This window comes from Dermacentor albipictus, chromosome 9 (assembly GCF_038994185.2).
Source record: "Dermacentor albipictus isolate Rhodes 1998 colony chromosome 9, USDA_Dalb.pri_finalv2, whole genome shotgun sequence".
In the NCBI taxonomy this organism is placed as follows: Eukaryota; Metazoa; Arthropoda; class Arachnida; order Ixodida; family Ixodidae; genus Dermacentor; species Dermacentor albipictus.
Genome location: NC_091829.1, coordinates 106,168,239 through 106,193,921, shown reverse-complemented (window position 1 = coordinate 106,193,921; position 25,683 = coordinate 106,168,239). Strand labels below are relative to the sequence as shown.

General features: G+C 44.9%; 1 protein-coding gene across 16 annotated transcripts in view; it reads right to left on the bottom strand.

Annotated features, from left to right (window-relative positions):
* Positions 1-25,683, bottom strand: part of LOC135907219 (phospholipid-transporting ATPase ABCA3-like) — a 456,174-nt gene that overhangs the window by 210,068 nt on the left and 220,423 nt on the right. For all 16 annotated transcript variants that reach the window (XM_070525189.1, XM_070525199.1, XM_070525188.1 and 13 more), the window contains 2 exons: positions 11,437-11,586; positions 1,650-1,887 (listed from right to left, as the gene is read on the bottom strand). In XM_070525189.1, the coding sequence (XP_070381290.1) occupies positions 1,650-1,887; positions 11,437-11,586 (388 nt within the window). The remainder of the gene's footprint in view (positions 1-1,649; positions 1,888-11,436; positions 11,587-25,683) is intronic.

Below are 25,683 nucleotides of genomic sequence, written 5' to 3'. Positions count from 1 at the left end.
CTTAAGGTCCTCAATGAGGGCATCGGCCGTGCCATCGTGTTCATTTTCAATTAATCTCAGTGTTCTGTTTGTGGTGGTCCGTGTTCCTGTCGGATCTATCATACTGCGCAGAATAGCCCATGTTCGCTACTTTGCTAGAATGCTATTCGCATTAGCGTCGACAGTCCTCTAGAGATGAGTTCTTCCATAACTTCTTTTTCCACCTGGGCTTGTAAAAGTATATTTTCTCCGCTATACTAAGCAAACTATGCATACAACCTCGCTCTAAAGCAAATACAGAACATGCCGTCATGTTCTCATTGACGAATTTTTCTGCCGGTTCAGGATAAAGTTATTTAGCTTTGATAGTTTTACACACAGTACAGAACATTTGTGACTGGGAAGGCAAAATAATTACTGTTAAAAATCCAAGAACACGAACGTAACTAACTTTCGATCCCACAATCACTGGAGAATTTTGTAAGGTCAGGGAAATTGCTAAATTAAAGGCTCGAATGGGCTCACACCCGCAGAAGCGAGCAACGACTTGATTTTTGTTCGTCTCAAAATGAAATCTACCTTACCGCAGAATAACCGGATGCAGCTAGCAATGACACATGCGTGATAACACCAGAACGAAGACAACATTATTGTATCTCAAAATGGTAGAAACTAGGCCTTAATTTTTCAGTACTTTCTCTATGAAGCTATAATGCCGCAGCCTCAAAGCATGAATAATGACATCGATGCATTGGGAAATTATCTACACTACTCACCGATATGGGCACAAGAACGTTACAAAGCGTCAACTGGACACGGGAGAAAAATGCACAAAGACACACACACGAAGGCAGCTGTCAATGTGCGAATATATGTCTTTTCCGACCTGGTCCAGTTCACGCTTCTTAACGCATTTATGAATTCCGAACATGCCCAAGCTGCCACTGTGGCGATATGAACCGTTTCCAGAATATTTCGCCCAAGAAAACGCGTTGCATAATACAATCACAATATGCACCAAAACAGCTTCAGGTATACTGGAGGACTATTAGTGCAAATTGATGAGAAAATTACCGCAAAATCAGAGTGCCTAGCATCGTTCAAATAACGGATGTGACTAGTCATTCAGCGTAAAATTGGCATGCGCTATGATGGAATCTGCGCAAAGTTAATCAGCGGCTGTGGCGTTTGATGCAACTCGCGTACTTAACGGATTAACCTGTAAACGCAAAGGCCATATAATAGGAGAATAAGACTGCGCAGTCATTGATTGTGATGTAGCTATATATAGCCCCTTCCATAGCCCATTCACCTCCTAGGAAAACTTGAACGCAGAACTGACGCAGAAGCGTCAGTAGTCATGAATTAGCCTGACAGCTTACAATAGAGGATAAAGGGGAGCTACATGTCGCATGTTATACACTGAAGGTCTTAGCACAGATTGATAGAAAAATTAAGTGAAAAGCGGAGTTCCCAGCATGGCTCTCAAATACTTGGCGTGACTGGTCCTGTAGCGTAAAAGAAGCGTGGGCTTTGATAGAACGTGCGCAAAGTTAAATAGCGGCAGTGGCTATTGGATTCTAATCACTTCCACCATCAGTGATCACAAGATGGTTGTAGTTCCCGATGGCACCTACAATTGCGTCGCAGTGCTATCAAATTGTGCACACCTTTAGGGAACACCCACAAGATGCATATGGCGAGCAGGCATTCTCCAATGAGAGAGATGGCGAATGACGCGGTAACCAGGCTCACGTTCAATCCCTCGCCGTAGGGGTGTTCATGTTTTAGAGGCAAAAACATTACTGTGATGGCGACGATACTCGCAAGTAGGCCTTTCACCACAGCTGTTAAGAAGTTGCCCCAGAAGAGCTCGGCATCAGATAACCCCATTACGCACTGGTGCTCCTGGAAAAGATAATGTAAAAGATTAGAAATTCCAGTGAAGGATGGCATACAGTACGGATTCTTTATGTGCGGCTTTTTTCTCTGCCAATGAGCATGTCCAATCTAAACTTTTTGCATCCAGATATATAAAAACACCTAAAGTGTGCGTAAATATAAAAAAAGGGAAACTGGAGCAACAGAGTATGTCGGAGAAATGAATGATATTGGTTCTAGTCTCCCAGAAAGAAGACTTACCGTAACACTTCAGTGCCTCAAGAAGGTTGTAGTTTAGAGCATAGTAATATCCTGAAAGCCTTTCGAGTGAGTGAGCGAAGAAGTTAAGAATATGTCCGAAGCGAAATAACACTAGTAAACACTGATTATAAGCGTAGTTCATTAAAACGCCGGCTTAGGTGATAGATCACAACCACCAAAGAAACCCGTGCAAACGGTTTCCTCAAGAATTATCGAATCAAGGGGCTCTTCTTTTTCAACATGAATGCGAGCAGCACAATCCTGGTCTTGTGCCCGATTGTATATTAAGTAAGGGGACTAGCTAAATTTAGTCCTCTGCTTCTGGCTAAGAAAAACTACCGCAGTTTTTCGGGTGTAAGCACTACGTGCAATACGCTCCACGAGCAGTACATTTGCACGACTTGCTTTCACTACAAGCATTACGTAATAACGTTACCGTGCCTTATTTGTACTTATGGGTTCTTATTAAACTTTTAAAAAAGGCTTCATCAGAAAAAGCCATACAGAATTAGAAGCGCCTAAGATTTTTTTAATATTTTGGGCGCTTTTTTCAAGAGAATACGGAGAATTTGCAATAAGAAAGACTGGCATTATGGTGGTTAATATTTGCAGTGATACATTTGTACTAGAGTGACATAGTGGCTGGGCCATTTGGCTTGTGTAAACTGATTAGTCACATTTGATTACGCGACTTCAGGCAATAATCGCGTCAACCCTTTTATTTGTTTTTGTTTGTACATTGTAACACATTTGTGGTTTCACAGAACCAACTGATGTTTACCATGACAAGAAAGCAAATATAGATACAGGAAATTAACACGGTGCGCTGATAACCAGGCCCACAGCTTGCCGCTTCCAAATTCGTTTGCACTTTGAGCTTTTACATTCTTTTATCTTTTACTGTGAATGCACTGAGTTGCACGTTGGCGGAAACAGCACTTAGGACATGGACAACGTGAAAGCGCAGTGGCGTATGTCGTTTTACTCGTGCCTTCATTCTCTCTGTGCCGTTATCGCTATCCTCACCTGAGTTCTTTTAACTCGCTTCACATTCACTATGCCCCTTTCGTTTCGGGTGGGTACGAAAACGCAGGTCTCGATGATAAATCGCGTTTTATATATACACCCGTGAAAAAGATCTTGCAGGGTACGCCAAAGGGGTAAGGCGAAACGCACCAGTGCGTCTCAGAACAGATTGCTCACGCTGTCAAGACACGCATGCGCACGCACGTTCTTCCATCCCTGCGGCCGTGCCACATATGTAAGCCTTCGCAACGAATGGCGAAAGTAATGCGAAAGTTGTGAATACGAAAGAATTATTCGCCAATCGAACATCACTGTGTAGTGCTTCGAGGTATGAAGTACTTGCGGGCACCCGAGAGGGATCAGACGCTCGGCTGGTTTGCCCAGTGAGTAACGTACTCGCCACCTTTCACAAAAGCACTTTCACTCGATCCTCCACTCGAAATGTTCGTGGAGGGCGGCTTTTCATTTCACAAATCACCCTCCACTCTTAATGGGCCTGGAGGGAAGGAAAGTACAAGCATTTTACTGGAAAATCTCCAGGTAACGCAGTAGCTACCTTGAATCCCTCGTGGAATGCAGTTAGTTCCTAGACATGGTTCCCTTGCGTTAGGTCCCTCGCCTCACCGGCTTTTTCCGATGGCCGCCAGTTGCTTACGTAGCTTTTCTTTCGTTAACGATGCTGCGCATCTTCAAAGGCCTCGTTTTACGGAGCGGTGCAATCCTCTGGAGCGCTTCGGCAACGTAATAATGCTATAGTGGCACCGAGACAGATTGGCCATCCTGTCAAGACGACTGCCAGCTAGGACAGCGACCTGATCTGTCGTATTCCGCGCATCAGCCAACGGAAGACCTGCATATGAATATTCGTTCTGCGAGAGCTCGAAAACTACTGTCGGTGCCAGTGCGTTCACGTGTTTCTCGCGGCAGGTCGAACAAAGCCGCAACAGTTCAAGCATGGCGGGTTACGCTGCAACAGTGGCGGACTTGAACAACTGAAATGAAAATATCAGCGAAAGTTCCTGCCATTAGTGCGCGTATGGCTGGTGTGTTGCACTGCTGGATGCCGATCTGGCTGCGCGAGCGCCTGCATTCGCCGCATTCTAGCGGATTGTACTCGGGTAGAATGTCACTCACAATCTAATCGAAGGACAGCTAAGCGCACAGCACCGTAGCGAGGCAAGCTTCTATATGAAGAAGCACGTGTGTTCGATTTATTTCTTGTATTTTTATTGGATGCAGCTACTTGCTCTAATGAAGACAGAAAGTAATGTATATTGCATGGGAAGTGTGCAGGCAGTGGCGTTTAAAGTCATAAGAGATAATTACGCGAGCCTGGCTTTAAAATACTCAGTTTATGAGCATATCATGCTTATCAACAACGGTGACCAACTAGAAATCCACGAACCATGATATGGCTTTCAGAATTACACCTTCATTCATACACAAGTGAGTGTAGGGTTTTACTTCTATACAAAACTCGAAATAACAACACAAGAGAGTATAGTTTTCGTACATCACAATATTTCTTATTGTGATGAAAATAGCTGCAGCAGTGACAGCTCCAATTACAGGCTATGCTAGCAAGTGCTAGCAGATATGACATATCTTTGTTGTGAACATTCTATCCATTAGTGGGTGCGTTACGTGAGTATTAGATCCCTGTAAGTCAGTTCGACTGCGCACGCGACAAACCCGCTTAGAAATGTTTTTTTTTGCCAATATAAATAAAACAGTCTCAGGTGATCGATGTGAAAATTCAGCCACAATGCGGACCAGTTACAACAATTGATCGAGGACCTTAACACAGAAAGTGCAACAGTGGGGTAGAAGAATAATATGCAGAAGACAAAGATAATTATGAACAGGTGGGAAAAGGAACAAGGGTTCAGGATCGCCAGTCATTATCCTAGAGTCTGTTCAGGAGTACGTTTACCTAGGTCAATTAATCACAGGGAATCCTGATCATGAGATGGAAATTCGCAGAAGAATTAAAATGGCTTAGATAGGCATATGGCAGACATTGTAAGCTCCTGAGTGAAGTTTACCATTATCATTGGAGAGGAACGTGTACAATCAGTGCATTTTACCTGTGCTGACATATGGGGCAGAGAATTCCAAACTGACAAAGAAGTTTGAGAACAAGGTACGGATCACGCACAGAGTGATGGAACGAAGATTCCTAGGCATAACGCTAAGAGACAGAAAGAGAGTGCTTTGAAAGAGAGAGCAAACGGCTGTAGACGATATTTTAATTGACATCAACAGAAAAAAATGGAGCTGGTCAGGTCATGTAATATGCTTGTTAGATAACTGTCGGACCATTAGGGTTACAGAATAAGTACCAAGAGAAGAAAATGCAGTCGAGGATGGCAGAACACAAGGTGGAACGATGAAATTAGGAAATTCGCGGGTGCTTGTTCGAATGAGTTGGCGTAAGACAGGGGTAATTAGAGATCGCAGGGAGAGGCCTACGTCCTGCAGAGAACATAAAACAGGCTGCTGCTGCTGCTGCTGCTGATGATGATGATGATGAGGAGGAGGAGGAGGAGGAGGAAGGTGGCTATCTCTTTGCGCCGCCTCCCACATGTATGTGCATCAACATACTATATATGGCATATATGTGGGGGAGTACACCTAGGGCCACCAGGGGCACATATCCAGTGATCGAAACCTTTTTCAGAAGATCATCTCTGGTTACGAAGGATAGTGCTATTAGTACGATTGAGAAACTGAACAATTTTCATGCCATTTGAAGACTCGCTTCCCACAAGAGAGAAAAAAGAGGACGAAATCTCCAGCGTGAGACGATAACCTGTATTTTATTTTTCTTGTTTTGGCATTTCTGGAACTGTGCAGTAGGACTTTGTTCCTGCTGGTCAGATGGTCAATCATCCATTTTACTGATAGACATACAGGAAATTGATAGAGAATGTGTGCGGGAATGCACAGAATTTTCGAATGTGGATGATCGTTGTCGCCATCACGACAACGCCTATGTCACCCGGCTTTGTCTGCGGCGTGGTATCTAGCCTCTTAGGGATGGGAGGGCGTTCCCCATTCGCCATATTGATTGACTGGTGCTATCCCATAGGTTTTTCATTTATATTAAACAGGAAAATTCAGACATTGGGTGAACACAACTTTGCCAGAGTCACTCAACAATAATAATTTTGCTGTGTTATAGAGAAGCTTCCAACAATGGAAGAAACATTTGAACAAGTACGTTTACTTGAATGGTGATCCTTTTGAAGTAAACTAGAAATGCTTTTCTGATGGGAAAATAATTGTGTTTTCTTTCATTTTAATAGAGTCTGTTTAATTCGCGGCCTCTTGAAATTACAGCCAATTCAATGGTGGTGCACCGCAGAGCTCAGCACTCCAGCAGTATCCGCTGATTCCTTGCAACAAACGAATTTTCTGTGCCGCCAAGCTAGAGTGCGCCTGGACATTAATTTTTCTGGTGCCTGTCACAGATTGTAAGCAAAAACTCGTCACACGAGGGAACGTCACACGAGGGCGATTAACAAGGCACCGGCACGCCAAGTCATTAACTCCGTATTTTGCCAGGACCAACACCTTTAAATATTCCTTGTTTCCTCGCACAATAACCGAATGGAATAACTTGCCCATATCGCTTCTTATTGACACTGACAGCATTGAATGCATTGATAGCTGAACATGCGACAGTTGGAAAGTGTTGTTTGCTCCTTTTTATCTTGTTTTGTTGCAGTGTTTTCTGAAATTGCTTAATTCTTTTTTTTCCTGCAATCATTCCAATGTAATTAATTGTTGCTCTTACTGTTTTGCTACTCATGTATTCTTGCATTTCCTTGTTGTTGTCTTTTTCTGTATTTCTGCCCCTCCTGCAAGGGCCACTACAAGGCCTGCAGTATTTTCTAAATAAATAATAAAATAAATAAAATTGACGTCATGAGTTTCTTAGACTCGGAGGCGGGGTAAAATTACACTTCTGCAGAGAAGAACGCACCAGTGTTGCCTACTATATTATTTTCTGCTTCTCATGTGAATTATACTGCATATAGGGCGGACACTGGGAATACATGACACTATCAAATTTGCTAGGGTTAATATGCAGCACTTTTTGTTGATGACACAAATGACACAAAGCCATGACCCAAAGGCGCAGCCTTCTGTGTCAGGGCTAGCCTCAGAAACGTGCCGTCATTGCACAACAGACAGCTAAGTATCACTGTGGATTTCTTGCATTCTTTTTCGCATTGAGCAATCATTACTAGACTTTAATAGGAGTGCAGTATACAACGATATCTACTGTTTTGTATGAATAAACGTTTATGATTACTCATTTCGCCACGTTTTGACAGTGGTCAGTGACTACGATAAAGTTTGTGTCAGAATACGTTCAAGAATTTATGTTATTGCGCCATGTTTACTAAAACATTTACTGTTCATCAAGTCATGATTCACTTGAGATGTCCGTATTTTGCGGGAAAGTGGCCCAAATTTGTTGATCACTACTGCGGTATAAAAGTAGACACCGCGGAAAGATTTTTGCCGGATTTGTAGCACAATTCTGCCACTTCATTTTCGCGACTCGTTTAAAGTGGAATATGATGCACAGTGGAATTTAAAGAATTCCTCTTTCACAGATTTCCTATGCACGTGTGAAAAATCAATGAGCCTATCTTTGACCAGATGCGCCTAGACCGACTAATTTTGGAAAGAAATGCACGGTAGCGACCTTAGACGCAAAAGTAGTCGCTCGTAATATATAATACAGCATGCACTCACGGCCATAATATATTTTACAACTTTTCAGAAAGGCTTTTGTATTGCAGAATGTGAGGTAAAATATTCGAGCCACACTAGAAAAATTCGAGTCCCGTTGATTTCTGCGGTTTTACATGCCAAAACCACAATTTGGTTATGAGGCATGCTGTAGTGGGGGGACAGCGGAGTAATTCTGACCATCAGGGGATCTTTGAACTGCCCCAATAGTCGGGACACGGGCCTTTCGGGCATTTCTTCCCCAGCCAAATGCGGCAGCCGCAGCGGGGATTCGATTCCGACTAGGAAAATGGTTTAAGCTTTACTTTCGGAATGCAATGTATTGTCGTGAACGATATGAGCGGGAAGACGGGAACGAGTGGAAAATAGACTAGAAACTGAGTTAGGGCGATACGCGTATGGCGCTTTCGAAAACAGAGGGGAAAGGTGGCAGTCTTCTGCCAATTGTTCGCAGTCCCACGGCGCCTGCTTTTGTCGACATCTGTAGGCATATCACTGGCTGTCGATAAACGATAAGACGGTTACGTGCGCAGAGACTTTTAGCGAGTCATTTTAGTCTTCAGTCATGCTTTTCTTTTTCTTTTCGGAGCACAGCTCTTATGCGCCCGTTCCTGCGTTTAACGTACGGTTATTTTCATATATATACCTTCATAGAACTTCATGTATATCTTACGGAGCGCGTTCCAAACAGACGGACGGATTTGCCAGGGAAGTAGCTCCCGAAAGTTTACGCTTCAAAACAGAGCTGCTATTGGCCACTCTTCTGCATCCATAGTTATCAGTAACCTCAGTATCAAACAGCTTTATCAATGTGCGCTGACAATGCGAAGCTCCGTATTTTGCAGAAAGAGACTAACGGTGGGAGCGGCAGAACTTATTAGAAGAGCGTCCTCCTTTACACATTGTTCTCTGTGTAAAGGAGGACGTTTTGTGTAAAAGGCATTCGTTTTCTGTGTTTCGTTATTTCTCTAAACTACAATTCCTTACAGAAGCAACATAGTCCACAAATTATAGATGTGGCCTTGAATAATAATCGAGTTCACGTAGCACGAGCGACGTTGCGGCAGCGCGATGTACGTGGGTGCACTTGTGTGAGATATCCGTCGACTCTTCGGCTGGGAGCATGGCGCCCGCGAGGAGAAGGGTTAATGACATTCGGTTTCAAATTTCAGCTCTTTCCGCGATGCGTAGCGATGTAATCCTTTGTAGCCACGATCATTAGCGCACATTGTATCCACGGCACTTCTCAGCTCAAAATTGCCAGACCTTGTGAGGGCCTTTCAAAGGATGTTTTTGCATACGTCTCAAATCGTCTGCTCCATGCATTGTAGTGTATCTGCTTTTTGTAGTCCTCTTTTGAAAGACAGACATTCAGAGAGGAGATGTGGTTCGTTGAAGGCAACTTTACCTGCATTTTATATGATACATTATGCTTAATTTTTGAAAAATGATATGCACATTTTGCTTGGGGGTTCGCGAAAGGCAAATAAGTGTCTCACAAAACGCCAGCTACTAATAAGCAGAACATTCATTGTGAATAAAAACACAGACAAAAAAGAGAACAGTCGTCACTGGATACAAAAGCAGCAAAAAAACAAAAGGAAGAAAACATAAGATGATATCAAATACAATGAAAGTTCAGCCTCAAGGTCCCGGAATTGGCAAATTGCGTAAGAAAAAGAGTGGGGTGCTTCTATTACACAGCACCTTTATGCAATTTTCGTTAGAAAAAGAATTCGGTCAAGAAGTGCTGGCAGCCCCTGTGCTTTTCACGTAACAATTACTTTCGGATATGGCGGCTATAATGTTTCTAATGCCAAACTGGAAAAAAAGGAGCTATCAAAAGATTACACCTTAGCAACCCGCGCACATTTTAAAGTGCAAAAGATACATGAAATCAGGTTTCAGTAGCAGTAAATGGCATACAAGAATTTTGTAAGATTCAATTACGCTCAATATAGTGCACGCTTTAGAAATTGAAAGCATTAGTTATTTGACTTTATATTTGAATGTTGTCTCTTGAGTTATACGGATCGATTATAAATTGCTGGGCGAGCACCCCTGATACCAATGGTTGTACCGTTAAATTTTTCACGCAAGCAACGCTTCATGTCTGTAAAATATGAGCTATTTGTGTTTACGCCACTAGGAATTTCCTTTTTCCGTGTAAAATTGGCATAGTTGGTGAAAAACTAAGAATTCAGTATAAAATGCACCGACGAAAAGGCAGTGCACCAGCCCTTCAACTGTGAAAGAGAGCCGGTCGAGCTATTGTGCACCGGCAGCTTAATGACTTTGCTGTGCTAAGGTAATGGTAAACTAATTGTGAAATAAGACATGGTTGTTTGAATTTAGAATAGGGACTGTGGCTGCTAACTGGCATCAGGAGGACTTATAAAATTTGCCAGGATGTTCAGGTTACATCCTAATACCAAGGACAGAAAGACAACACTGCACAGAGAGAACAAAGCTGTCTTAAACTGGGGAAAGCGCTTGACGTCGTGAAGTGAACCAGGTTAACTTTCACATACCGAGTATATACAAATGCAAGGCATGAAACGTTGTACAAGCGGTGCTTCACTTCACATGTAGCGACACACTGTTAGCTCCATTAGAGCAAATCCAGAAGCAGTGACAGCGTCCCTGCTACCGCTAGCAGAAAGGACTGTCTTCATTAAAAACGTATTTACAGTACACTGGGGTTCACTGCAAGGGTAGCTCTGCCGGTGTCACCAAACGTACGCGTAGTAAACACACTTATGTTCTCATGGTTATGGCTAAACAAAGTGCATGCATAGCGTAGCAATTTTTTAACTGCCAAAAGCCACCGGAGGATAGTTTGTTTTGTTGGGGTGTTGTGCACTAAGAGTACAACGGCGGCGAGATCGGTTTGCAAGTACCTTCTACAGTGCTGGCTAGGTTTTGTCGTACTTCCGCAACATTGCAGAATGATCTCTGTAATCGAGTAAAGCAATGCACTTCAGAGTGCGCAAACTACGGGTGAGAGTATGAGGCCATCTAGTCGAGTTGTTCAAACTTGGTGAAGCCGCGAGTCTTCACCGCCATTCTACGCGGTTCCCAATCGTCTCTCCAGACAAACTTTTCCTACTGTGAGAATGGTGCCTAAGATCTGTATGCCCGAATACAGACTCCACACTTCTGTGTGCTCCCGGTGTTTTTCATGAAGTCGAGGGTCACAGTATAATTTTTTTATGTGCAGTGTAACAGTGTTTTTGAAGTGGACTTGGCAAATTTGCCATCAAGTAGATACCATTAGGTGTTTTATTTGCTCAGGTGTTTCGTTTATATCAAGTGCGATGTATTGCATGTGGGATACCCTATTTAATCTTCTGCGATCATACCACAGTTGTGCGCGTTCTTACAGCTGCGTAAATGTTCTTTGATTTATGATTATCGTGTCTGAGTTGGACAGCGTGCATATAACCTTTTATGCTTAGGTTGTGTACCCTCACAGTCCTGTAGGATGCGTGCGAAGAAAACATTTGGATAACTTGTGCTTACCGAAGTCCCATTTTCGTTCTCTTCCTTTATTCTGGCTATCTCAATAAACACAAAAATAAAGAATACCAGAGCAATCGCCTTTGCGAGTGGTTCTTCGTAGAAATCCTCATTGCCCTTAAATACCCATCCGGACATGGCACCAGTGCTAACCTGCAGGAGGAAGAAATTATCAATGCTTAGTGACCATTGATAGCAATAATGGCACTAACCATAAAATGGTGTCGCTATCGTTACGCTTCAAATAGAAGGTGTCCAAGCAAAAGATAAAATACCCATGCTGCACCTAAACTAGCTCTGACATCCAATGCATACGTTAACATAAGGTTAAATCAAATACAGTTTTGCTTGTCGCGGAGGACGAAGACAAAGTGAACTTAGCAAACCTAGATTCTTGCGTTGCTGCAATAATTTATCATAGTAGAGGCCTAATTGTGATTGTTGGACGAGAAGCCGTCCGAGGCGATTACAGACAGGGCGCCATCGTTTGCATCGAGGACACATCCGAGCACTGCGTCCCCAGTGATAAAGTGTAAGGCTCGGCACGTCGGCATGAAGATTTCCGGTTCCTGTTTCTTCAACAGCGAGTCAATGGACTCCGATGGACAGCGATTAAACCATCGTAAAGTGCAAGCGACTGAAGAAGAAATACCGCAAGACGACAGAAGACGTGAGTGAGCAGGACCCCAACGGACCGCTTACTCAGACTTACTGGGTTACCTTTGCACCTCTCGATGTCTGTAAAAATTTATACTCCGTACACTGACAGATTCTCAACACTTACCTTTGTAATGTGGTTCTGAAAGTAATAAATGAAGTCCGTTTGAACATGAAGAAAGAACACAGTCCCAGTGGAAGTTGCGATGCAGGCTGCACTAGAAAATTTTAAAATCGTGCGCATACTCATAGCTACAGCAGTCTTGTCGTTCATTATGCATGGTGGTCGCGCTAGGGTAGGCGTTATTTCCGATGTCGTGATTGACATCAGCGACAAAGAGTTCCAAAGGCTTTCGCCTTCAGTAGTGAAGATCATCGACTTTCGTCGGTTCGGTCGCTCGACGAGCGTCAAACTGCATTTCAAGGGAGACGCATTACTTCATCATGTCAAGGTGGGCTGTGCGAGAAACCCGGTGTGTCCTTATGTTCCCCGACAACTGCATTGTTACAAGTGCTTAAACTAGGCCATGTAAGAGTTGTCTGCACAGGCCAGATGGTATGCGTCCATTGTGCAGGCAGCAATCACATATCTTCGTGTTCGTAAAAGAAATGAAGCGCTTGAATTACGATGGACTCCACGAGGCCGATTCCAAGGATTGTCCTAAACAGATTAAGTAGATAAATATAGAGTTATGGGGAGAAAATATATGTATTCACAATATATGCAGTTACAATGTCGTAGCTGAGTAGTGAGGGTAACACCATCCACTGATCGTCTTGACACTTCAACCTCCTCTTCACCTCCCAACGCCCTTTTGTCCACACCGGCACAAACTCGTGCGTGACATTAACCCCCAGCGGCAGAAGCATCGTCTCGATGATTCCTAGAGTGTCAAATCAGTGTGCGAGTTATAGGTCTTTATGCACGAAACGTGCACGATCTCAGTTCTTGTTGTGCTAGAAGACGTCGTGGCCACACGTTATATCTCATATGTGAGGCTGGCGACTTGGCGAAGAACTGGGTATGGCTCCTCGTAGAGCGGCAGTAGTTTTTCGCAAAGGGCGACGCAACGGCAGGATAACTAAAGCAGGACAAGTGACCTAGGGCTGAAATGAACGTCCAGAAGACGACTGCCATAACTGGGCTTTTCGATAGTCTGAGACACCAGAAGACAGTCACCGGCAATGCGACGTGCTATGGCCGCGATGACAATGACATCATGAGCATAGAACGTGGTAGTGGTGGCATCGGAAGGGATCCCCGAGTCAAGAGGCAGGACTGGGGCACGGCCATATAGTAGATAGAACAGAGAATAACCAGTAATATCTTGACGCGACAAATTCTATGCAAACGTTCCGGAGGGTAATGCGCAGTCCCAATCCCGGTGATCATCAGACACGTACATGGAGAGCATATCCGTGAGCATGCGGTTGAGACGCTTGGTATGCTTGTTTGTCTGTGGATGGTACGCCATCGTGAACTTGTCAGATGGAGAGCAAGAGCGAAAAAGGTTGTTGATAACCTTAGAAAGAAAATAGTAGCCTCTACGAGTGAGTAGTTGACATGGGAGACCATGATGTAGGATTTCATGAAGGAGAAAATCAGCCACATCAGTTGCGCAGCTCGAAGGGAGGACCCGCGTTATGGCATAACGCATGGTATAGGCCGTCGCAACGGCCACCCACTTGTTGCCCGAGGATCAAGTTAGAAATAGGCCAAGGACTTCCAGGCCGATGCGGTAAGATGGCTCACTGGGAATATCTATGGGCTCAATGTGCCCTACTGGAGACAATGGAGGCTTCTTGCGGTGTTGGTAAAGTTCGTAGTCAGCGGCGTAGCTTCAAACAGAGCGATATAGCGCAGGCCAGAAAAATAGCTTGCGCACGCGGTCGTACGTACGAGAGACACCCAAATGACCAGTTGTGGGCACATGGTGTAACTGCGAGAGAACTGTCGAGTGCAGATGCTGAGGAACGACGAGAAGAAGTTCAGCATCATGTGGATTCATACTGCATAGGCATAAGGTCCCATCCTCGAGAAAAAAACAAGTGTATGGAACGTCCTGTTGCTCAGATGTAAGGCGTTCGATGACGGATCGCGAATATGGGTCACGACGCTGCTCGTCGGCGTTGCGTGAGGAGTCGGACATCGACAAAACGCTGGTACCTGTATCGGTTTTGGTGCCATCGGGAGGGTCGACAGGAGAGCGGGAGATGCAGTCGGCGTCCTTATCTAGCCGCCCAGGTTTGCAGGACACGGAAAAGCTGTATTTTCGCAGGCGTAAAGCGCAGCGGCTAGGATGGTTTGTCGGGTCTCTGAATGAGGATAGCCAACATAAGGCATGATGATCTCTCATGATGGTAAAATGCCGACCGAAGAGGTAAGGCCGGAACTTAGCAATGAACCAAACAAGGTCCAAGCATTCACGTTCTGTTACGGAGTAGTTGTGCTCTGGTGCTGAAAGAAGACGGCTATTATAAGCGTGGGACAGTGGGACACCATTGGTGTCCCACTGTCGTTGGGACAAGATAGCGCCATTGCCATGGTCGCTGGCATCTGTGCGAACTTCTGTGTAGGCATGCGGATCAAAATGGCCCAACACGGGTGGATTGATAAGGCGACTGATAAGCATAGAACATGTTGCAGCCTGGTCGGGTTGCGAACGAAAAGTGGTGTCCTTTTTGAGGAGGTGTGTGAGAGGACGAGCGATTTCACCAAAGTTCTAGATAAAATGCCGAATATAAGTACACAGCCCTAGAAAACTTCGGACATCGGTAGAAGAACGCGGAAGTTAAAACTCACCAACGGCACGGACTTTATTAGGATCAGGCTGGACGCCAGCAACGTCAACCAAGTGACCAAGCACTCGTATTTGGCGGTGGCTGATGGCATTGTACAGAATCGAGTTTTAGGCCAGCTCGTCGAAAAACATCAAGGATAGCTGACAGTCGGTGGACGTGGCTCTCAAACGTCGGTGAAAAAATAATGACGTCATGAAGCTAGCAGAGGCATGTGGTCCATTTGAATCCACGCACAAGAGAGTAAATCATGCACTGAAATGTAGCAGGGGCATTGCACAGTCCGAAAGGCATCACTTTAAATTGGTACAGACCATCTGGGGTGACGAAGGCGGTCTTTTCGCGATCTCGTTCATCCACTGCGATTTGCTAGTAGCCCGAGCGCAAATAAATCGACGAAAAATAACTGGCACCGTGTAAGCAGTTCACCGTGTCATCAGTACGCGGAAGCAGGTACACATTCTTTTTGGTAAGCTTATTGAGGTGATGGTCAGCGGTACAAAATGTCCAGGTTCTTTTTAACCAGGACAACAGGTGACGCCCACGGGCTGCATGACAGCTCGATAATATCTTTGGAGAGCATTTTGTCCACCTCCGTTGGAATCACCTGGAGTTGAGCCGCAGACACACGTTAGGGCCGCGGATGTATAGGAGGCGCGGCACCAGTGTGGATAGGATGGGTGACGACACGCGTTCAACCTAGAAGGCGATGAACAAAATCAAAGATGTCTTTACAGGCATAAGTATGCGGCGAAGGGCGTCGGCGTAAGCAGGTTGTAAATCAGTAGCTATCATTGGCGTAAACTGGTCGTTACGTGACGTAGTAGGGGCAGAAGCTGCAGTAGTGTCGAATCGTGGTTTGGTCTTTAGCGCAGCTACTCCATATCCTTCAAAAGGGGCATCACAGAGATAGATATATTCTCAGGAAGCACTTACTGACACGAACCAAAGTTCAGAAGAGGGTGCTGAGCTTGATTGTTGACAAGAGTTGCAATTGAGCTTGGTTGTGCTATCTGGCGGGTCAGGAGGATGTCGCAAAGTGGGGACATCACGTAAGGATCATCTCGAAGTGGTGGAGAAGGCGACCTGAGGACGTAAGTCGCAGCATCAGGCTACAGTCGAACAAATTGAGTAGAACGAAGTCAGTCGGGTCGGCAAAGTAATGAGGCAGTTCAAGGCGAAGGGTGCCGGTGGCACAGCTGAATGGGCAGTCAGAAAGTAAATTCCAAGAATCACTTCGCGGGGACACTCGGCAAGTACAGTGAACAGGACCAGTACTGGACGGCCGGCAATGGTACCATGGGCGGCGCACATTCCCATCACGGTTTTGTACTGCCATTAGCTACTCGGACGGCAGGCGACTCAGCAGGTGTCAGGATTTTGCGGAGACGGATACGAAGATCTGAACGCATAACCGAGAACTGAGCGCCAGTATCAATGAGGGCTTGAAGGGGGACATCATCAACAAAGATTTCAACAAGGTTCGGTGGAGCAGCAGGGGTCAGCAGAGGTTTTGCAGTCCGAGTCGTCAATGCAACTTCACCTCCGGGGGCTGAATTGCTAAGTTTTCCGAGAAGCGGTCCGCGTAGGACGTGGAGGGGGGACGTAGAGGTGTAGGCGAATGGGGCTGACAGCGTTGCCGTGAGGGCGAGTGGTTAGTGGTGTGTCCCCGAGAGGGAAGGCCAGCATGATATGGTTCAGAGAAGGGCGAAAAAGGTCGAGGGTCTCGGTGGAAGCGGCGATCAGCTTATGGTGGAGGCGAGGACTACTAGCTGCTGCTACCACAGTGGCGCGAGCTGTGACCAACCCGGGAGCAAGCAAAGGAAATGGGCCTGTCATCCGGTGTTCGCGACTCAGAAGAGTACCGATATCGATTCTGCAACGACTGTCGAGGAGCAGCATGTGCAATGACATGAGCGGTAGGGGTGGGGCGTGGGCAGGCACCAGACTGGATGTCCATGTTTGCATTTTGTTGGCGGAGAACAGCTTGAATGAACGAGATGGTCAAGTCATGCGTATGGGAGCAGTGAGAAGTTGGAGCCATAGCCTCAAGTTCGCGACAGATGACCTGTGTCAAGCTTGGCGTTGTACGCAGATGTGACGCCGTAGGGTCGTTACAGGAGAAAGTTAATGGGTTTAATGGCACAACCTCAACTAAGGCTATGCTGCGCCAGTCACAAGGCAAAAGGAAACGCAAAGTTTGAGCAGGTAAACCTCCATTGCATTATAGTCCCTGTAAATAACCAGTTGTCTCTAAAAGGTGGCACAGGTTAGTACATGCTACTAGCGGGTCACGTGCCAGTAAAAGGGCAGGGTCTAAAGGTATATGAAAAATATATACGTTGTGTAAAAGCGTCCGTCGCCCTGTTGGAAAGTGTGGAGAAGTTATAAGGATATGTATTACTGTAAGAGGCTCATTGCATTTTTCGCAAGTCGGCGGGTTTTCTTTTTGGAGGAGAAAGTTGTGTGTTAGATGCGTGTCTCCAATCCGAAGTCGACACAGGATCACCTCATAGAAGCGTTGCTGCTTAGTGCACGACTTCCACTCACCAATTCCCCGCAGGGGCGTCTGCGTCAGCAGGCGTTTGGTGTGTTGCGACACCACGTACCCGAGCACACGAGGGTTGGAACCGCCCGCGTGTAGCCGTGCGCGGATTAGCCGTGTTTGGGGAAAAGGGGATCCTGGTGGTTGAGCCGATGCTGGGTGTTTGGACCTTTAAGGCCCCCCGGCGGAGGCAACACACCTCTTCGGCCTCGGCTTCACATAGATGGCACCTCCAGACTGACCCACCTGGGGGAAATCGGCAGTCGCCTTTTCCTGTCCCCCTCTTCATTTTTTTTTCTGTCTCTCTCACTTTCAATCTTTCCTGTCTTCTACTCACTTATTCTTACGTCCGTATTTCTGGGCGGCAAGGGTTAACCGTGTGTCATATATTCAACCTTGGGTATATACATTAGGTTATAGTGGCGGTGTATAGCTGGCGTCTGCATGTTTCTTGGAAACTGCAGCGTCCCCTTGTTGGGCTCGGTGGTGGGTGGCTACCACCGCTGCCGAATTTTCAAGCTATCCAATGGCAGAAGCGTTCCCGCGACTTTTAGATCGGCCTCTGAAAAGAGGTTGCACCGAAGCAACTTTCCAGTTCTTTTTAAAACCAACCGAAAACTAATTTCCAAAATACCACGTTCTTCACAGTGAAGGCAACACAACCGTAAGAAAACTGTCACCATTCACAGTTTCGAAATGCCTAGCAAACACAATTGGAGCTGGTTACAAAGCCTCGAAGATGGCTAGTGGAGACCTCCTCCTTGAACTGACCAAAAAACATCACCTAGAAAAACTCGCCGAACTCACCACTATCGGTGACATCAAAGTGACAATCTCTCCACACCGCTCACTGAACACAAGCAGAGGAGTTATATCTGAAGAAGACTTCCTGAACCTTAGTAATGAAGAGCTCGTCGAAGGATTTCAGGAGCAAAATGTAATTAAGGTACAGAGAATCACACTAAGACGCAATGACCAACAGATTCCGACGAAACATGTGATATTGACATTTGGTAGCAGCACAGTCCCTAGTTCACACGACGCAGGATATTTGAAAATCAACGTGAGGCCGTACATACCGAACCCGAGGCGGTGTTCCAAGTGCCAGAGGTTTGGGCATGGATAATAATCAATCATGCAGAGGCAAAGAAACATGTGCGAAATGTAGCGCTAATGACCATCCTTCTGATAGCTGCAATGCTCCCGCAAGCTGTGTAAATTGCAAGGGCCATCATCCAGCCTACTCACGGAGTTGCCCTTGCTGGAAAAAAAGTAAAAGAATTGCTCCAACAGTCAAAGAAAAAATCTCTTTCTATGATGCCAGAAAGCGGCTATCGTACCTTCCGCAAAGAAGTTGCGCCGATGTGACGCCGATGGGGGCAGCGTCACAGAGGTTTCAGGAGTCCTCCGAGCCAACGCGTAGCGGTCACGCAGTGACCCCTCCCGCCCCCGTGATGGAAGCAACCGACGCTGCTCCATCCTCTTCAAACGCCCTGCAGACACAGTCCCGCAGGGCCCTAAGATCAAGCGAACCCCAAGGCCCGAGACACGTGTCTCGGCGCCTAACTCTCGATCCTCCAGTGCCTCAGAGAGAGCGATGGAGGTCGACGCAAAAACCCCGGTGTCATTGACACCAAAGGACAAGCGCTCTCTTGAGCGCGGTAAAAGGGACAAAATCCCAATAACCACTCAGAATAAGACAGCGATAACCTAAAAGTTATCGTTCATTTGTGTAAGCCTTTTTAAATCCATGTCACCTAACATCTCACCTCTTATTCTTTCCGTAGTGCCAATTCTTACCTTTTAATTTTAAAATGGCTTTTATTATTCATTGGAATATTAGAGGTCTCATGCACAATCTAGGTGACATCAAAGACATCATCAACATATTTTCACCAGTTGCTGTATGTCTTCAGGAAACAAATCTCGGTCCAAACAATAGTGAAATTCTCAAAGGTTTCACTGCTGTCCGAAGGTACCGCGAATGTTCCACCCATTTGTCAGGCGGAGTGGCTATAGTCGTGCAGGGCGGCACTCTTACCCAAAACGCCCAATTGAATACATCTTTAGAAGCCGCAGCTGTCACCATTCTATCTTACAAAACCATCGCCATTTGCTCACTGTATATTTCACCCCACACCCACTTCACTACTAAACAATTAGAAAATTTAACAGATCAATTACCGGAACCATTTGTTTTAGTAGGGGATTTTAATGCTCATTGTACTCTTTGGGGCAGCGTCAAAACTGACCAAAGAGGACAGCTGGTTGAAGATTTTATCTTATCCAATGATATCTGCCTTTTAAATTCAGGTGCCCGAACGTACTTTTCACCAACTTCCCGCAGTTTTAGCTGTTTAGATTTAGCTTTTTGCTCACCATCTCTTTTTAATAAATCTTAGGAGGGAGGTCCTCGACACGTCATATGGTAGTGATCACTTGCCAGCAGTCATTAAACTCCTATCATCACCACCAACCTTAATCAATAGGCCACACCAATGGAAACTAAAGCTCGCTAATTGGCCGCTCTTTACGGAAAATTCGAAACTAAAAGATGTCTTTTCGCCAGACCTAAGCGTTCATGAACTTAACAAAGAATTCACTAAGGTAATAATCTCAGCGGCAGAAAGGCGATACCCCAGTCATCGGGAATTGTGAGCAAAAGGCTAAACACCTGGTGGACGAAGGAGTGTACCAACGCTAAAAAAGAACAAAATAAGGCCTGGGGAATGCTACGGAGGTACCCCACCTACTGCAACCTCTTAAACTTCAAGCAAGCCAAAGCCAAAGCACGATTCTTTAGAAGACAGGCTGAAAAATCTTCATGGCAAAAATACATATCTTCAATCAGCAGTACAGTAACATCAAAACGAATGTGGGACCAGGTCAGGAAATTTAGAGGAGAGTACTCATCGCACACAATTCCACTACTTACATGTCCAGGCACAAAAACAACAATACAAGAACAGGCAGATATACTTGGCGAACATTTCCGTGATGTATCCAGCTCAGGGAATTATACAGAGGAATTTTTGCAATACAAACAGTCCGCTGAAAAACAGAAGCTGCCCACTACTGGCGCGTCAAATGAACCGTACAATTCCCCCCTGACACAACAAGAAATAAACAGAGTCCTTTCTGCAGTGAAAACAACAGCGCCAGGTCACGATGGTATTCACTACGCCATGCTGGCCCATCTATCTCAGGCATCTGTAGACGCTCTCCTTAATTTTTTCAATATAATCTGGGAATCTGGTATAATGCCCGAAGAGTGGAAAAAAGCAATAGTAGTTCCATTTCTAAAAGCCGGTAAATCCCCAACATCCGCAAGCAGCTAGAGACCCATTGCCTTCACAAGCTGTTTGGCAAAATCATATGAAAGCAGTATCAACATAAGACGCTCATTTATTTTAGAATCAAGGAACCTCATAGACCCCCATCAGTGTGGGTGGGGGTCTATCAGTGTGGAGTGTGCACCGTCTTGTCCGTCTTGAACATGAAATCCGACATGCACTTTTACACAAACAACACTGTCTTGCAGTTTTCTTCGATTGAGAAAAGGCCAATGATACCACATGGAGATATGTAATTTTAAGAGACCTGGCTGACCTCGGCATCCGTGGTAAAATGCTGAATTGCCCAGGTGATTTTATGACTCGCCAGACCTAAGCGTTCATGAACTTAACAAAGAATTCACTAAGGTAATAATCTCAGCGGCGGAGTAACATTTCAGGTACGTCTGGGTTCACTTCATTCTAATACATTTACAGCGGAAAATGGCGTTCCGCGAGGCCGTGTTCTCAGCACGACGCTTTTTATAGTAAAGATGAATTCAATTAATAAGATTATACCGTCGTCTCTTATGCACTCTGTTTACGTAGACGATCTGCAAGTAGCTTGCCGCGCCTCGAGGTTGCGAACCTGTGAAAGGCAGCTTCAAATGACAATAAATAAACTTACACGATGGGCTAACAAAAATGGTTTCCGTTTCTCCACACAGAAAACGGTTACTGTTTTGTTCTCTCGGAAACGAGGACTACACAGCGATCCAGTCTTAAAATTGAACGACGCCATATTGCCGGTGAAACACGATCATAAGTTTTTAGGAGTAACCTTTGACACCAAACTTAATTTACTAATTCACATAAAAGCACTAAAGATTGAAGCAAATAAAGCTCTAAATATCCTTAAAGTTTTGTCTCATAAGCACTGGGGTTCCGGCCGAACGTGCCTTTTGCGTGTTTACCGGTCTCTTGTGCGTAGCCTTTTAGACTACGGCTCCGTGGTTTACGGCTCAGCCAGACAGTCCTACATCAAGCGACTTGATCCAGTACATAACCTTGTACTGCGACTGGTAAGTGGCGCCTACAGAACGTCACCTGTCCGAAGTTTATATGTTGAGTGTAATGAACCCTCAATATGTCAGCGCAGAGCATTACTCACTTTTTCCTACGTACTAAGAATTCAGTCATCACCACAATACATATGCTACAATATCCTCACACAATGTAACTCACGCCTACACTACACAAATAAACCGAGCTGGATTAAACCACTTGTCCTGCGATATGAGGAATATGTTCGGGATTGTAACATTTCTTGCGAAGTCCCACAGGTTGCCAGAAAGCCACATCGTTTGCCCCCGTGGTACGATCTTGAACCGCTATGTGACTGGACATTGACACATTTGAAGAAGAAAGGCACCCCACGCGAACACATCACACAAGAATTCCGTACACTTCAGGACAAATATCAAAATAACATGCAATATTACACTGATGGCTCTAAAACGAAAGAGCACGTGGGTGTGGGGGGGTCATAACGGAAAATTGGGAAAAAAGTATTCGATTGCCACAACACGCCTCTGTCATCACGGCCGAACTTTTCGCTATGTGGGTTGTTGTAAAGAAGATTATCGCTCATAAACACTAAAATGCAGTCATACACACAGATTCTTTAGGCACACTAAAGGCTCTACATTTTAAATCTGAGTGTGAACCCTTGGTTGGAGACATTTTAAACATGGTGGTGCTTAACGAATACGGGAGGTCAATTCGTTTCCGCTGGGTTCCAAGCCATGTTGGTATACCGGGCAACGAAGCAGCTGATAGATATGCATTGATGGCAGCGCACAAAGACATTACAAACACAACACTCCCATATAAAGATAGCATCCGTGCAATTAGAAAAGCCTTAACGGTAAAATGGCAACGCGAATGGGACCGTTGTGCCGACAACAAACTACATCTCACGAAACCCATAGTTGGCGAGTGGAAGTCATGCTATCATCAGGAGCGGTTCATCGAAGTGGTTTTATGCCGACTACGTATTGGGCACACACACCTCACACACAATTACTTAGGAAAGATGACACACCAACATGCGAGAAATGTCGACAGCCACTAACAGTTATGCACATGTTATTCACATGTACGGAGACTGAAACACACAGACGAACACTTTTGCACAAATTATATCAACTACACATACCTTTACACCCTGCTCTAATTTTAGGTGATTACCCACTAGTACCATTATGTGACGTTCGTAAATTTCTAGATGACACTGGCTTTTTACATAAAATATAGATTAACAAGACCTTTTCTTTCATAAAGTGGATTTTAAGACACCTCGTATTTGGCGCAGCATAGCCTCAGCCGCTTTTGCGCCATTAAACCCCATTTAACTAACTCCACGCACCAATTACGGGTTTAGTAAGATGCAGCTTGTTGCGTATACAATTATCCCATTCTTGTCATCTTGATATCAAGGCCTTCCTAATCGCAGTGATACGGTCCATATAAGGAAGGGTTGTGTTATGTATTTGTGCGCTGCCATTGATGCACACCTATTCGCTGATTCATAACCCGGCTTACCAACATGGCTTGGTACCCAGCAGAACGTAATTGACGTGCCGTATTTGTATAACGTTACGGTGTTTGAAATAGCCCCTATCAGGGGTTCGCATTCGGATTTCATGTGAAGAGCCTTCAGCGTGCCTAATGAATCAGTTTATATGATGGTGTGTTCGTGTTTTTCAGCAATGATCTTTTTAACCACAGTCCATATTGCATAGACTTCAGCTGTGTAGACAGAGGCGCGCTGGGGCAAGCGAATACTTCTTTTCGAATGTTCCGTTAGGGCCCCACATTCACGCGTTCTTTTGTTGTAGAGCCATCAGTGTGAAATTCTATGTAATTTTGATATTTGTCCCGAAGAGCTCGGGATTATTGTATAATGTGTTCGTGTGGGTTGTCTGTCTTCTTTAAATGTGTCAATGTCCAGTAACATAACGGTGCGAAATCGTACCATGGGAGGAAGCGCTGTGGCTTTCTGGCAACCTGGAAGACATCTCGAGGATAGTCATACTCCCGAATATATTCCTCATATCGCAGGACAAGCACCTAATTCACATTCGGTTTGTTTGCATACTGTAAGCGTGAGTTGCACTGTGTGACAATGTTGAAGCATATGTGTTGTGGTGAGGACTGAATCATGAGTACGCAAGAAAAAGTTAGTAGCACTCTGCGCTGCTGTAAAGTAGGTTCATTACAGTCAACTCATAAGATCTGCGCAGGCGATGTTCTGTAAGCCCCTCTAGCCAATCGTAGTCCCAGGTTATGAACTGGATCAAATCATTGGGTGTGAGACCCTCTGGCTGAACCGTATATGATGCTACCATAGTCTAATATGCGTCGTACCAAGCGTCCCGAAAGCCGTATGTGGGAACATATGTGTCCCGGCTTCCGGGACACATATGCGTCCCGGAAGCCGTAGCGCTTCCGGGACAGGATTTTGAGGACGTTAAGTGCATTGTTCGCTTTTATTTTAAGGCTATTTAAGTGTGCGGAAATGTTAAACTTTTTATCAGACAGAACACCCAGAAACTTGTGTTCCTGTTTTACTGGTGGTGTGGCTTCTGGTAGCTTAAGGATGGGATCCGGTTGTAGGCCTCTTTTTTGTGTAAAGACAACATTAATAGTTTTTTCACGTGAGAAGGGATAACTGTTTTCAGAAACCCACTGCGTTAGTTTGTTTAATGTAATTTGAATTTGCCGTTCGCAGGTTGCCACGTTCGATACACGACATGCAATTTGTAGATCATCCACATATAATGAAAGCATTACAGAGGATTGAATTACCTTATTGATCGAGTTCATTTTCACCACGAACAATGCTGTCCTTAATACGCATCCTTTTGGCACACCATTTTCCTGAATGAATACACGTGACAGCACCGTTCCTAAACGCACTTGGAATGTTTGGTCCGACGTGAAATAGGCTAGACATTTGAGAATTCTACCGCTGATTCCTAAATCCGCTAAGTCCCTTAAAATACCAAACCTCCATGTTGTGTCGTAAGCCTTTTCTAGATCAAGGAAAACAGTGAGACAATATTGCTTCTGTAGAAAGACCGCACGTATTTCGTGTTGTAGCCGGACTAGGTGATCCGTTGTCGAGCAACCTTTTTTTGTACCCACACTGATGGCTATCTAGCAGGTTCTCCGTTTCAAGGACGTATGTCAATGTTATTTTTATAATGACTTCATCAGATTTTCCAAGACAGCTTGTGAGTGCTATAGGTCTGTAGCTGGTTGCTTCTGTGGCAGGTTTTCCAGCTTTAAAGAAGGGGATTATAATGGATTTCTTCCACTCATTCGGCATTTTTCCCGTTTCCAAGATTATATTTAAAAAAAAAAAACGAAGCATGGTTTCAACTGCATTAGGGGATAGATGAGCGAGCATTGCGTAATGTACTCTGTCCGGACCAGGTGCTGTTTTTTTGTCAGCGTTGAGTACTCTATTGATTTCCGGTAGTGTTAAGGGGGCGTTATAGATCTCTCTGAACTTCTTGTGGTCGGAAGCTTTAGTTTTTACGGTGATTGCTTATATTTTAGAAATGTACCAGAATAGTTTACTTAGCTTGATATATCATGAAAATGCTGCACTAATATGTCTGTTGGTTCTACTAAATGTGTTTGTGTGGCTGGGGGTTAAAGTCTGGGTATCGTGTAAGAAACGTAGTCGCCTCTGAAGTTCAGAACGTGTTCCCACAATCTTTCGGAAGTTATCGAGCTATTTATTGACGAAACATAATTTTTCTAGGACTGTCTTTCGGTTGTCTGCGGGTGTACCTGTCTTTCGCTTTTGCTTTTTGGAAAGAGAGTAGATTATCTTGCATTGGGCATAGCCAAAAGATACCCTACGCATTGTTTTCAAGTTCTTTTGTTTGCGTACATTCTTTCGCC